Source organism: Rhineura floridana, chromosome 13 (assembly GCF_030035675.1).
Source record: "Rhineura floridana isolate rRhiFlo1 chromosome 13, rRhiFlo1.hap2, whole genome shotgun sequence".
In the NCBI taxonomy this organism is placed as follows: domain Eukaryota; kingdom Metazoa; phylum Chordata; class Lepidosauria; order Squamata; family Rhineuridae; genus Rhineura; species Rhineura floridana.
Window position 1 is genome coordinate 35,056,697 of NC_084492.1, and position 13,869 is coordinate 35,070,565.

The 13,869-nt window shown below is 46.4% G+C and overlaps 1 protein-coding gene across 1 annotated transcript in view; it reads left to right on the top strand.

Annotated features, from left to right (window-relative positions):
- Positions 1–13,587, top strand: part of ATP2C2 (ATPase secretory pathway Ca2+ transporting 2) — a 53,667-nt gene extending 40,080 nt beyond the window's left edge. The window contains exons 18-27 of the mRNA XM_061594687.1: positions 1,656–1,826; positions 2,743–2,840; positions 2,945–2,995; positions 4,232–4,398; positions 6,977–7,045; positions 7,144–7,260; positions 8,072–8,219; positions 9,957–10,052; positions 12,523–12,664; positions 13,173–13,587. Coding sequence (XP_061450671.1) covers positions 1,656–1,826; positions 2,743–2,840; positions 2,945–2,995; positions 4,232–4,398; positions 6,977–7,045; positions 7,144–7,260; positions 8,072–8,219; positions 9,957–10,052; positions 12,523–12,664; positions 13,173–13,297 — 1,184 coding nt within the window. The 3' untranslated portion in view covers positions 13,298–13,587. The remainder of the gene's footprint in view (positions 1–1,655; positions 1,827–2,742; positions 2,841–2,944; positions 2,996–4,231; positions 4,399–6,976; positions 7,046–7,143; positions 7,261–8,071; positions 8,220–9,956; positions 10,053–12,522; positions 12,665–13,172) is intronic.
- The last annotated feature ends 282 nt before the right edge of the window (positions 13,588–13,869 follow it).

The window sequence follows — 13,869 nt, forward strand, 5'->3', positions numbered from 1 at the left end:
CATTGTAGAGCCAAAAAAGCAGAAGACATCTAGATGCACAACCGAGGAGCTTAGTGTGGCATGTCCCATTCCCCCATCCCATAATTCTTGTCTAATACCCCTGATTTATGGGGTGCTTATTGTTTTTGCAAACTGCTTGCTTAGTACTGCAGTCTGAAAAGCTCTGTTTAAGAACAGTGAGCTCAAATTTTCAGGCTGCCTGAAGCTTTTTACTCTGCCTAGGACAGAGACTGAGAAAGAATGTTTAATTAATCAAAACAAGCAAGAGAAAGAAGGCTTTCACACACTGAGGGGGAGGGGAAAGTCCTCCCAGCTGCATTCTCAGCTCTGGCGAGAACAGCTCCAAGTCACTATGAAATAAACGTCAGAAGTATGAGTTCTAAAGACATTAACCCCTGGGAAAGATAAAAATTCCACAGGTATAGATGTGATCTGTGCTCCCTCCCAGAGGGTCTTTTGGGTATAAATAAAGGACCCTTTATCTGGGCAGATAAGCCTCAGCACCAGCCTGCAGGGAAAGAGCTGTGTGGTGTAAATCTAAACAGGGCCATAAGGGATCTGTCCTGCTGTTTGGGGTTTCCGGCAAGGAAAAGGAGAACATAAGATAAGCTCTGTGCTCATCATTAGTTGCTTTAAGCTTCTGCCTGCAAACCAACAGCTTTGGTTCAATAAAGGACTACATTTTCCTTCTTCACAAGTGTGTTTCATGGTCATTCAGATCCCAAACTTGCTTGCCTCAGGGAAGGGGGAAAAAAACTTTGGCAAAACAGACATTGATTAGGAATGGTTCTTTGGGGTTTCGTGCAGGGGATATTCCCAGCTGTATCCGGATATGCCAGGTATTGAACTATTTTGCATGCAAAGCATGGACAGTTCTACTGAACAATAGCCCTTTCCCAGCCTGCTAGACCCCAAACCACTACACTCTCTCCCCCTTCCTTATGCACAGGTGTGGCTTCTGCCCATTCCCAAAATATCTGGGGAACATCCCACTCTTGTCTCGGCTTATAAGAGTGGGAGAAATAGCATCATCTGAACCAAGCACTTGGGGTCCCTGTGCATTTTCATGCTTGGATTCTTTTAGCTCAGGACTAGCCCATAAGATGCCTTCCAGATGTTGTTGGCCCACACCTCGCATCATTTGCAGTCAGAGGCAACATGCTTCTGAATACCAGTTGCTGGAAATCGCAGGAGGGCAGAGTGCTGTTGTGCTCGGGTCCTGCTTGCGGGGTTCCCAGAGGCATCTGGTTGGCCACTATGAGAACAGGATGCTGGTCCAGGTGGACCATTGGCCTGGTCCAGCAGGGTCCTCTTATGTTCTTATCATCCCTGACCATTGGCCGTTCTGGCTGTCTGATGGGAGCTGGAGTCCAACAACATCTGGAGGGCATCATGTTGGCAAACCCTGTACTAAACAATCTAGGAACTGAGTCAGACCATTGGTCGATCTAGTTCAGTATTGCCTACTCTGACTGGCAGCAGCTCTCCAAGGTCTCAGACTGGGAGGGGTCTCTCCCAGTCCTACCTGCAGATGCTGGGGATTGAACCTGCAACCTTCTGCATGCAAAGCAGATGTTCTGCCACTGAGCTACGGCCTTCTCCCTTTCATGAAATAACCTGGTCCGTTGTCACTTTCTCTGCCCTTCTCTTCCCAGTACTTGCCCTGGCTTCTGGTCTAGAGCTTGGCAGACTGACATTTTTAGGTCTCATTGGAATCATTGACCCCCCAAGGCATGGAGTGAAGGAAGCTGTTCAAGTCCTCACCGAGTCGGGTGTTTCCGTGAAAATGATAACCGGAGATGCCTTGGAAACTGCCCTCGCCATTGGTGAGCAAGATAAACCACATTGCCTGCCACCTTGTTACAACATGTGAGACTTTTTAGTTTAGAGAAAAGACATGTGGTGGGGGACCTGCTAGAGGTGCATAAAATTATGCATGAAGAGGAGAAAGTGGATAGTTTTTCTCCCTCTCGCATAACACTAGCACACAAGATGTGGTGATGGCCACCAACATGAATGGCCTCAAAAGAGCATTGGATACATTCATGGAGGATAAGGCTATCTTTCACTACTAGCCACAATGGCTATGTTGTACCTCCGCTGTCAGAGGCCGTATGCTACTGAATACCAGTTGCTGGGAATCACAGGTGGGGAGAGAGTGCAGTTGCAGTCAGGTCCAGTTGTGTAGTGGCAAATTCAGAAGTGTGGGGCCGTTCATGATAGTCAAGCCATGCCACATTTTCCACTTTTGTTCATCTCCCTTGCTCTCCCTGTCATCTCACAAGTCCACACTCCACTACAGCAAGCGTCCCTAGGAGCCAATCAGCATGAAAGGAGATGCTTGTGTTAGCTACTGAGAAGAGTCTTCTCAGTGGCTGACTCACCTCCTTTCACTCTGATTGGCTCCAATCAGCATAAAAGGACAAGGACTCTTCTCAGTGGCTAACATGCTCCCTTTTCATGCTGATTAGGGACCCAGCTGGGACCCTGCTCCCAAAAAAGTAATGGGCCTACAACTCCCCACGACCCCATACAACTACAACCCTGGTCAGGTCCCGCTTGTGGACTTCCCAAAGGCCAGTGTGAGAACAGGATGCTGGACTAGATGGGCCTTTGGCCTGATCTGGCAGGGCACACGTCTTACGTTCTTTTTATGTTGGCACTCAATTTATTGTCTTGCACTGAACATCATGCTGACCCTCTGCTGTTCATTTTCTCCCCCCCCCCCGCTTTCCTTTGAAGGACAGAACATCGGCCTCCGCAATGGGAGAATGAAAGCCATGTCTGGGGAGGAACTGGAGAACATCACCGAGTCGGCGCTATCATCCACCGTCCAAAGTGTAATGGCGCTGTGAAGGGGTTCCAAAACACAAGGGGCGTGTGCTGGTTCTTAAAACGCAAGCCGTCTCACATAGATCTGCTTTTCTCTCTCCTTGTCATCCAGGTTTCCATCTTCTTCCGAACAAGTCCAAAACACAAACTTAAAATCATAAAGGTATCTGCTGACCCCAAACTAGCCTGTCCTAGACCTGATTCCTACACCACCGGGGTCACTACTTTGCTACCAAATAGCCGACTTGCTGTAAATCATACTGCTGTTCAAATCACATTTTCCTTCTGTCGCTCCTCTTTTCCTGCAACTCACTCTGGGAACCATCCTCTGCTAGTCCTTTGCCGTACATAAGGGAATAGGAGAAAGAAGAGCAATTTCAATAGAGAAGAATTCAAGGAGCTATTCCAAGTCAAGGTGTGTCTCCCTTCCAGTGCACAGAGCTACATCTTCAAGCAATAACAGCCTAGAAAAGTCCAGTTTCTTGATCCATTGGCCTAGGCCAGGATTCTCACAATCTAGTGCCAGTCCAAAGGCTTTGGACTCCATCTCTCATCAGCCCTGACCATGAGCCATGTTGGCTGGGGGACATGGGAGATGTAGTCCAGCAACATCTGAAGAACGGAGAGAAGGCTGCCATAGGCAGTGAATCTAGCAAAGGGTTGCTAGTGGAGAATGCACTCAAGGTGTACTGGAACTATTGTGAACTTTTCCTTTTCTTTCACCTTTTCTTTGCTCTTTGCCTCACAAAGAGTAGAAATGAGCCCTGTCTGCCTTTCTGTTTTGATGGCTGCTGCTTCCGTTGGTTGGCATTCACACGTTGGCTAGCAAGCACAGCAGCTTTCCACCTGCTATGATCTTTGACAATTGGGTGATTTGCCACTTCGGTTGGGTGGTGTAATGATCATGGAAGTGGTAATCAGAGGCAGGCATTTCTTCATTTAAGTAAGCCTGTGTAAATGCCCTGATTGGCTGGTCTGGGACTATTACAGGCAACATAAAGATATGTGTGTCCTGATTGGCTAGGTTGGAACTGTTAAAGGCAACATAAAAATGCTTCTTGTTCATATCATTGATTGCTTTTTGAGCCTTCTAATAACGTTTGAATGAAGATGCATCCTTAAAGCTGATTGCATGAGCATAATAATAGCGAATAAGAGCTTCTTTCTTGACCAATCACAACCCCCATTTATCATTTCAGCTGGAATTGTTAATTCTCGCTGCTGTTGAAAGCCCAAATACTGAATGCTGAATATCTCCAAATTGTGTTTATATTTTATATTCCTAAAAATAAGATATCTGTACCAGATCTACTCATTTTTCAGATGCCAAGTTTATGTCTGCAAGAGGACTCTCAGTTGGATGGGTGCTGACGTGTGTATTCATTGGTCACTTCTACAGGCTTTGCAACAGACTGGCGCCATTGTGGGGATGACCGGAGATGGGGTGAATGATGCAGTGGCTCTGAAATCTGCTGATATTGGGGTTGCAATGGGACGGGCAGGCACAGATGTCAGCAAGGAGGCTGCAAACATGATCCTTGTGGATGACGACTTCTCAACTATCATGTAGGTAGCTCTTACGATATACATTGGACATATTCATAAGAACATAATAAGAGCCCTGCTGGATCAGGCCAGTGGCTCATCTAGTCCAGCATCCTGTTCTCACATCAGCCAACCAGGTGCCTATGGGAAGCATGCAAGCACTCTCCCCTCTTGCAGTTCCCAGCATCTGGTATTCAGAAGCGTACTGTCTTCGGCCATGGAGGAAGGACATACCAATGTGGCTAGTAGCCAATGATAGACTTATCCTCTTTCCTGAAGAGATAGCCCATGTGCATTTAGTATAACCCCCTTTTAAACCATCCAAGTTGGTGGCCGTCACTGCCTTCTGTGAGAGCGAATTGCACTATCCCAGCCTAGGTTTGCAGCTCTGATCTTGCTCTTTCTTCTCCATTCATTGCAGCGGAGGAAACAGATTTATTTATTTACTATGCTTACAAGTTGCCTGATAAAATAAATGTGGAGAATTTACCTTGTATGAATAAGAGACTAAAATGTGAACAATAAACATAAGAGACCAGCATAAAAACCCCAAACCAGCACAACAACATATTATATAAAGCACACAACTAAAGTAGCCTCCCTCCTGACACCAGTACTGCTGTAGCTTAGCTGGATCAGGCTGGGGAGAGGAAGGGTGATGGCAAGGTCAGGGCTGTGCAGAGGTACAGATGGGAGCACTGTCCTCGCAGCCCCAACCTTGTCACTGCCCTGTCTTGCCCCAGCTCCATCCAAGCTATGGCAGTGTTGGAAGGGTGGCTTTGGATAACCTTTGGATAACACCAGTGCTATCCCCACACTCACTGCTGCTTTATGTTATTTGGTGAGTTTCTCTCATAAGACCATCAGAAGAGCCTGCTGGATCAGGCCAATGGCCTGTCTAGTCCAGCATCCTGTTCTGGCAGTGGCCAACCAGGTGCCCATGGGAAGCCTCAAGCAGGACATGAGTGCAAAAGCACTCTCCCCTCCTGTGGATTTTAGCAACTGCTATGTCTGAGAAGAGTGTTGTTGTTATTGCTATAGGATTGGGAGGTTGGGATGAATGATGTCTGTGGGACCTCTCCAAGATGGACCTGAAGTACCCAATTTAACATGTCTAAGGACTTGGTCAAAAGGAGATGTGTTGCCATAGGAACAACTGGCTGATGGTTCTCTTCCAAGAAGGGTAGCCCGCCCCCCGCCCCATCATCCTGGGACCAAGAGATAGCCTATGTGCATTTAGTATGATGTGAAGCTGGGAGATGGAAAGACATAGAGAGGCTGAATCGCTTTGGGGCACCTCCCTGGAAGCCTAATGGGAAAGCAAGATCTGTTGGAGCGCAAATGCTGTGAGCCCTTCCATCTTATGCTTCGGTTGTATATATGTGTAAATAAAATCATATATCCTAAAGACACCATAGTTTCCGCTGACCATTCCAAGGAAACTGAAAAATAGATAAGCACTGGAACCACTAGAAGTCACTCACTGCTCAGCGATTGGGGTGCATGCGAACACTGGTGGTAGCAGTGGGATTTGTACCCACACCTCCAAGGAGCAGACATCATCCATCCCAACCCTCAAATCCTATAACAATATGATTGTTGTTGTTATTGTTATTTGCCTTCCACATATCTGTCTTAAGGGAAAGTGCGTAATGCAGCAAATGAACTGGAAAACATTACAAAGTAGACGTCTCAGGCCATTCATCTAGCTGGGAAAAACTGTCAGATCAAAAATGTCTTCAGTTGTTTCCAGGAATTGCAAATGCTGAGCGCCTGTCGTTTCTCACGAGGAATCCTGTTCTGCAGAACAGGGGCCACCACACTGAAAGCCCTGTTCCATGTTACCGTGAAGTAGGAATGGGTGAAAAATTTGATTCTGTTCACAAACAAAGCTGAATCTATCAAATCCACACTTTCTGAAACAATATGAGAATCAAAACGGAGCCATCCTTTGAACTTTGCACTTGTCTGATTTTTGCAGTGCAGCTCCCCAGTCAAACAATGCTTACAAAAATGCACACATTAGGGGAAAGGGTTCATAAAAATGAACATATTAGTGAAAAATATATATGCAAAAATGCATTATATCAGGAAAAACTGCTGGCAAGAATGTGTACATTAGTCAAAACTGAATACAACAACAACAAAATTGTTGTTGATTAACTGAATACAAAAATGTGCTTACTAGAAGTTCACACTAAAATGCTGCAGAGATGTGGACTGAATTTACCATTGGAAAAATGAGAGAATGAGTGAACTTAAATTAACAGATGCTTCCCTCACCACTACGGAGAGACCTTCTGATCTCTTTGAAACCTTTGGAGAAACTCTGCCGCACAGTGACCTATTGGGTATATAAGGGAAAAGGTGGTCTCTCAAGTAACCTGCTCCTGACCTGTATTTATTTGGTATGCAGGAGATTGACAAATGGTGGCCCAGGAAATGACATCATTGTTCCTACTCTGAAATAAGTGGTGTCGCTTTACCACTGCCCACTCTTGCTCCACTACACCACTGGTTATCCTGCACATACAGAGGCACCCAAATCTTGGGTGTCCCATGAATATTTATTTACACACTGTTCCTTCTTTTCCAACAGGAATGCAATCGAGGAGGGGAAAGGGATATTTTACAACATTAAAAATTTTGTTCGGTTTCAGCTCAGCACGTAAGTCATTATTGGCTTAACCCGTAAGAATGAACCAGCCTTGGCGCCGCAGAGTATCCATGAAGATTTAACATTGTCCCTCATTGTGTTCCCGGCAGGAGCATCTCGGCGCTGAGCTTGATTGCTCTGTCGACAGTTTTCAATTTGCCAAATCCCCTCAATGCTATGCAGATCTTATGGATCAATATTATAATGGATGGGCCCCCGGCTCAAAGGTGAGGATACAGGAAGATGGGCAGGGAGAAGATTCACACTTGAATCATTTCCAATTATTTTCTAAAATATTTAGGGGTGTAGTACTATGGTTTTGGGGAGGGCATGTCAAGGGCCATAGCACAGAGCTGATTTACCACTTCAGGTTCACAATTGGCTCTGACATCAAGAGAGGGAGATCCAATGTCAGCGGCTCCCTCTCTGATGGCTCCTTTGACACCCTGGACCAACCAGCTTTGGAGCTGTGATGGTAGGGCCACTACCTCCACTACTACCTCTGATGGCTATGTTCTGCCTCCTCTGTTGGAGGCAGTATGCTTCTGAACACCAGTTGCTGGAAACTGCAGGAGGGGATAATGCTGTGGCCCTCAGATCCTGCATGTGTGCTTCCCATTGGTTGGCCGCTGTGAGAACAGGATGCTGGTCTAGATGGGCCATTGGCCTGATCCAGCAGGCTCTTCTGTTGTTCTTGGGACCAGTCAGCAGTTTGGGTCCAATCAGGGAAAGGATGCTGGAGCTTAGGAAATGTTGTTGCACTTGAGACAAGTCCTGAGGTGGGAACTTTGACTTGATGGATGAGGATTGGTCTTTGGGGATCAGCTGACTGTTCGGGCTGGCAGTAGATGGCCGCAGAATGTGGGGTTTGGAAGGAAAACATTGGTGGTGCTGACCCATACACTGAACACATTAGAATGTGATTTCCTTGTGCATGTCACCCATGCTGGTCTTCATAGCAAAGGCAAATGGCTAATAAATCTGTGCCAATAAAACAATGTGTCTCATGTGCTTTTTTTTTCGGGGACTGGTAAACAGTTTGGGTGTCGAACCGGTGGACAAAGATGCCATCAAGCAACCTCCAAGGAGCATCACAGACATGATTCTCAGCAGGTCCCTGATTCTGAAGATCTTCCTGTCGGCCACCGTTATCATCAGTGGAACCATGTTTGTCTTTTGGAAAGAAGTAAGAAAGAGGACGGGGCACTCCAGAACTATTTTTAACTAGTCCTTGGTGGTGGTGGTGTTGCTCCTTCTGATTGTTCATTGATACCAAAATGTTTTTTCCCAAAGAACTGAATGGGCCACTTTCATGACTTGCCTCTGTGGTTCAAACAAGCCAAGACAGTAACGAGGAAATAGCTGGTTTGCCATGGTGATTAAAGCCCATTGGGACTGGTAGGGTGGAAGGCAGGGAAAACAACAGTAGGTGGAGCCAGAGCCAATGACAGGAAGAGGCGGAGCCAATGGAAGGCGGTGGTGCACCCTGACTGGTTGTAAGAGAAAAGTCAGGCGGGTAGGGGCTGGCTGAAGGCAGGCTAGGGTTGGTGGGGCACTGCACCACTCGCCCTAATAGACCTGCCTACACTGCTGGATTGGTTCAATAGGTTGGTGACTTCTTGTTTAACCTCCAACGCTGGTCACCATCTTGCCTAACTTTTGAACCAGCTATGGGAACATGAGAAGAGCCTGGCTACTGGATCAGACCAAGGACCCGCCTAGTCCAGCATCCTGTTCTCCCAGTGGCCAATCAGACGCCCAGATGGGAAGCCCGTAAGCAGGACCTGAGTACAACAACACTTTCCCCACTTGTGCTCCCAAGCAACTGGCACTGGGAGGCACACTGCCTCCGACAGAGGAGGCATTTATAAAACGTATTTCTAGTAGAAAAGGCTTTCGCCAGACCCCCTACTTTAAAGGGGGATTAGACAAATCCGTGGAGGCTAAGGCTATCCGTGGCTGTTACTTGGGATGGCTACAGTGCGTTCTGTATCAAAGGCAGTATGCCTCCAAATGCCAGTAGCTGAGACTGATAAGTAGGGAGAGCCCAGCTGTATTCAGGTCCTGCTTGCAGGCTTCTGGTATGTATCTAGCTGGTGAGAACCAGCCGTTGGACTAGATGGGCTTTTGGCCTGATCCAAGCAGACAGGCTCTTCTTACGTTCTGTCTCCACTGTTAGGGCCAATATGCTTCTGAATACCAGTTGCTGTTTGTAAGCTGCCCAAGACAGGCATCTGGTTGGCCACTGTGAGATCAGGATGCTGGAAAATATTGTTGTTGTTGTTGTTATATCCCACCTTTCCTTCAAGGAACTCAAGGTAGGGTAAGTGATTCTCTCCCTCTTAATTTAATCTCCACAACAACGCTGTGAGGAAGTTTAGGCTGAGAGGCAGTGATAAGCCCAAGGACATCTGTGAGCTTCATGGCTGAGTGGGATTTGAACCCTGATCTCTCAGGTCCTAGTCCAACACTCTAACCACTGCACCCACTGCTCTAGATAGGCCTTTGGACGGATCCAGCAGGGCTCTTCATATGTTCTTATGTTTATCTCTTTCAATCAATGCCTTATGCCCTTATATGGCAATAGCAATCCCACCACCACCACCAATGAAATGATAATGCTGCAGTGGGTGAAAGTGAGCTTCAGAAAACTCCTCCTTTTTTGCCTCTTTGAATAAGTGTTCCTGTAGCTCATCCATCACCAGGTGGAGATTTAAGCCATGTGCATACCCCTTGGCAGTGCTGAGCTTGAAAACTTTCCTCTAAAGAGAAGAGAGACCAGATTTCAAGGAGATGGTGACTTTACCAACAAAAGGCTCATTGTGAGATGGGACAGGTGACTGCACATTCTCCAAACACTGACTCTCTCCCTCTCTTCCCTCCCTCCCTCTCTGCAAATCAGTTTTCTCACTTATGTTTCCAGATTCCAGAAAGTGGCATAACACCACGGACCACAACGATGACTTTCACTTGCTTTGTGTTCTTTGACCTCTTCAACGCCCTGACCTGTCGCTCCCAGGTGAGAGAGGTGTTGGTCAGGAAGCCTGCAGAGTGTGATGCTGGCAAAGAATAATTTATGCTTCAAATATTAGTAAAGGGTACTCACATTTTATTTTCTGAGAGACAGACAACATCTTTAGTGTGCTCTACTTATCTCAAACTAACAACATAAATTTATGATGGGGGAATCTGATGCCCTCCAGGTGTGGTTGGATTCCAGTTCCCATCAGCCCCAGCTAACATGGTCAATCATCTGAGGTGATGGGAGTTGAGAGTCCAGCAACATCTGCAAGGCCACAGATTCCCCATCCTTGTATCGCAGCATAAGCTTTTGCAGAGTACGGCCACTTCATCTGAAGCAGGAAGTGTCATATTTCATGCAGCTGATGAAGTATATGGATTTATAATTGCAACACATCAAGAGGTTCAGCACTATCGCTTGCCCACTGAAGTGGCATCATGGCTTTTTACCACACCACACTGTGTTAATAGGCTTATCAATGCCAGGATGTCTGTGTTACCAATACGACTTTGTTTCCTGTCAGTAGCCACTGTAAATAATGTCTGTGCTTTTTTGCATTTCTTTTCTGCCTGGCCTCACTGTTTATGCTGCCCCCACCCCCATAACTATATATACGTGCAACTGAAGATAACACTCCATGCATCCAGTGAAGCAGACGGGAATCCACAAACGCTTTTGCCATAATAAATTTGTTAGTCTTGAAGGTGCCACAAGGCTCTCTTGTTGTTGTGCTGCAGGAGACTTAATGTGATTATCCAGCTGGGAATAACTTCATAAACATTCAGCATAAGGTCAAAAGCTAGGAGGGGGTTCCCAAACTGTGGTCCATGGACCAGTGGTCCGTGAGTTTCCTTCAGGTGGTCCACAGAATGTCCATATTCAGTATTCATATATATTTGTAATTCTATTTTTATTGCTTCTTTCAGTTCTTATTCTATGGAATGCAAATTGAAACGTACTAAGATACGACATCAGAAATGAAAGAAGCGATAAGAATAGAATTAACGATCATACAGCGTCTAGCACAGTGCATTACAATTCCTACGACAAACAGGAAAACCATTAAGTGGTCCTCCAAGACCATCAGCAATCTTCAGGTGGTCGGTGGTGGGAAATGTTTGGGAAGCACAGAACTAGATGATATGTGTTAAACGTGTGAATGCATTTAATATGTCTGGAGGGGTTTCCCCTTTAAAAATAACAGATGTAAGGTGATGGGGAGTGGAGGTTGACCCCTTCTCCCGGCACCACAGTCCTGTTGAAAAGTGATCCCCCCCTTCCAGTTGCTATTCCCCCCCCCCTCACAGGCAAGCTGTTATTGGTGTATGTGGCAGAGTTCCTCCCAGACACATACAGCCGTGGGGGGCAGGATTTGTCAGGACTGTAGCACAGTGGAAACAGTTAACTCCTCATTCCATGCTTCCCTCCAACTGTTATTCTTAAAGGTAACATCACGCATGTGAAAAGCAACCACATGATTAACCTATTGTCTGGGACCTGCGCTTTCCTCTCGCTGAAATTCGGTTTGCAAGAAGTATCCTATTGTACCCAGTGTAGAATAGGTTGTGGTGTATCTGCCTGGTGCCCATGACCGTTCTCAAATGCACACACGGGCCCCAAAAGATTGTTGACCCCTCAATATATTTAGCCTGGCAAAGAGAAGATTTTGGGCAGGCGACCAAATGATAGTTGTCCTCAGATATCTGGCTGTCACTAGGGATGAAAGAGGGCATCGATTTCCGCTCTGAGTTATGTTTGTGGCATGCAGTACTGTTTCCGTTCCACTATAGTTTGGCTTCTTGGCAAAATGACGTTAGTCATCTCGCTGCCTGCTGGTACAGAATTTTATGTAATGAACCACATTTCATTTCATTGTAAAGGCCATTTTCAGTGTAAAGGGAACGCTGTGCAAATGAGGTGGAGGATTAACCAATTACCTATCATTTGTGGGCTCAAAACAACAGCAGCAAATGCCGATTATACTCGCTGGGTTGATTTCTATTCTGGACATGTGACGAATAAGCGAATATCAACAATTTCTGCTCCTGTTTCCATCAGAATTCTGTGATAATCCTAGCTGTGTCACATACAAGATGGATTAGATTTGTTTGCTGTGGCTCCAGAGCAGGTGTGGGGAACCTTTGCCCCTACAGATGTTGATGAACTGCAACTCCCATTATTCCTGGCCATTGGCCATGCTTGCTGGGGCTGATGGGAACTGTAGTCCAGCAACATCTGGAGGGCAAAGGTTTCCCCCCCATCTGAGCAACAGCATCCTGATTTGCAGATCCTGCCCTGAGCATTGGGCTGGACTACTTGACCTCCAAGGTCCCTTCAACACTCTGTGACTCTATTATCCTAATTTGCCCAAACATTGCTTTGAAAATGACAGGCTGGCTTCATGTAAGAGAAACATGGAATGTTGGAACACTATCCCCCGGCCTAATTTTTTTTTAATTTGCCCCAGACAAAACTGATATTGGAAATTGGTCTTTTCCGAAACCGCATGTTCCTGTATTCTGTCCTGGGGTCTATTTTGGGCCAGATGGCTGTAATCTACATCCCTCCACTACAGAAGATCTTCCAGACGGAGAATTTAGGAGCACTAGGTAAGTCTGATAGCTGACATTCTGAAAGAGAATTGGATTTCTTTTTTCCATAAAAGATTTGATCACATAGCTCTGTCTCACAATTATTTTAACAGCATTGTTTAGGAGCCTGGGAGGTTGACCCAACAGCAATGCAAGACATGTTACTTGTTAGGGGGCATTTGCAGGAGAGGTTGGGGAGCGTGAATGGAAGCTGTACTTGCAAAAGAACAGTCGGGTGCACACTCTAAGGTAGGGTGTGAAAGCTTTGGCCCTCCAGATGTTGCTGGACTACAACTCCCACCAGCCCTAGCAAGGTTGGTCAATGGCCAGGGATGACAGGAGAGCCAAAGGTTCCCCTGCTTTAAGGCTCCCTGTTGTTCCTTTGCAGCCATGGCTTTACTTGTCCCACACCTGACGCCAACCTGGCTGGGGCTGATTCAGGCACAAGACGGACAGCACCTTGTCTATGCATCTGCAACAGTAACAGTCTCAATATTTCTTTTCTCCCTCCTCCTTTCCCTGGTAGACTTGTTGTTCCTCACTGCCCTGGCGTCTTCTGTTTTCATACTATCGGAACTGATCAAAGTGTGCGAGAAATATTGCTGCGGCCCATCAAAGATGGGCCACAGTGTCCAGCTAGGAGCTGTGTGACGAAGAGAACTTGGCTTCCGCTCCAGGTGGAACGCTGTTTGAATGGAGCGAACTGCGAGAAACTGGAATTCACGTGGAACAGTTGGATCTCCTTTTTGTACTTCTTTGAAAATTTCCAACCAGGTAGATCAGAGCGCTATCGTTGACTGACCAGATCGCTTCCACATCGTCATCCAGTCCATTATAGCTTATCAGAAGGGCTGGGCTGCTCCCAGTTATCTTTCATCTTGCAATAGTGTCTTCTACAGGGCCAGCAAATAGCACAGAAGGACCAAAGCAAAAAATCACTGTGCCAGAGTCATTTGTTTTATTTAAGTTGCAATGACATATTTTGTTAATAAAATGTGCCTCCTAGGGGCTAATATGGTGTAGTCATTGGAAGTTTGGACTAGGCCTGAACCCGGGGGCAGGGCAGAGGAAGAGGTTCAACTTCCCATTCAGCTCACTGGGTGACCTTGGGCCTATCATGTGTCAACATAACCTCCCTCACAGGGTGGTTGTGAGGATAAAATGGTAGGGGGCAGGATAGAAGACCTATATTTGCCATCCTGAGCTCCTTGGAGGAAGTGTGA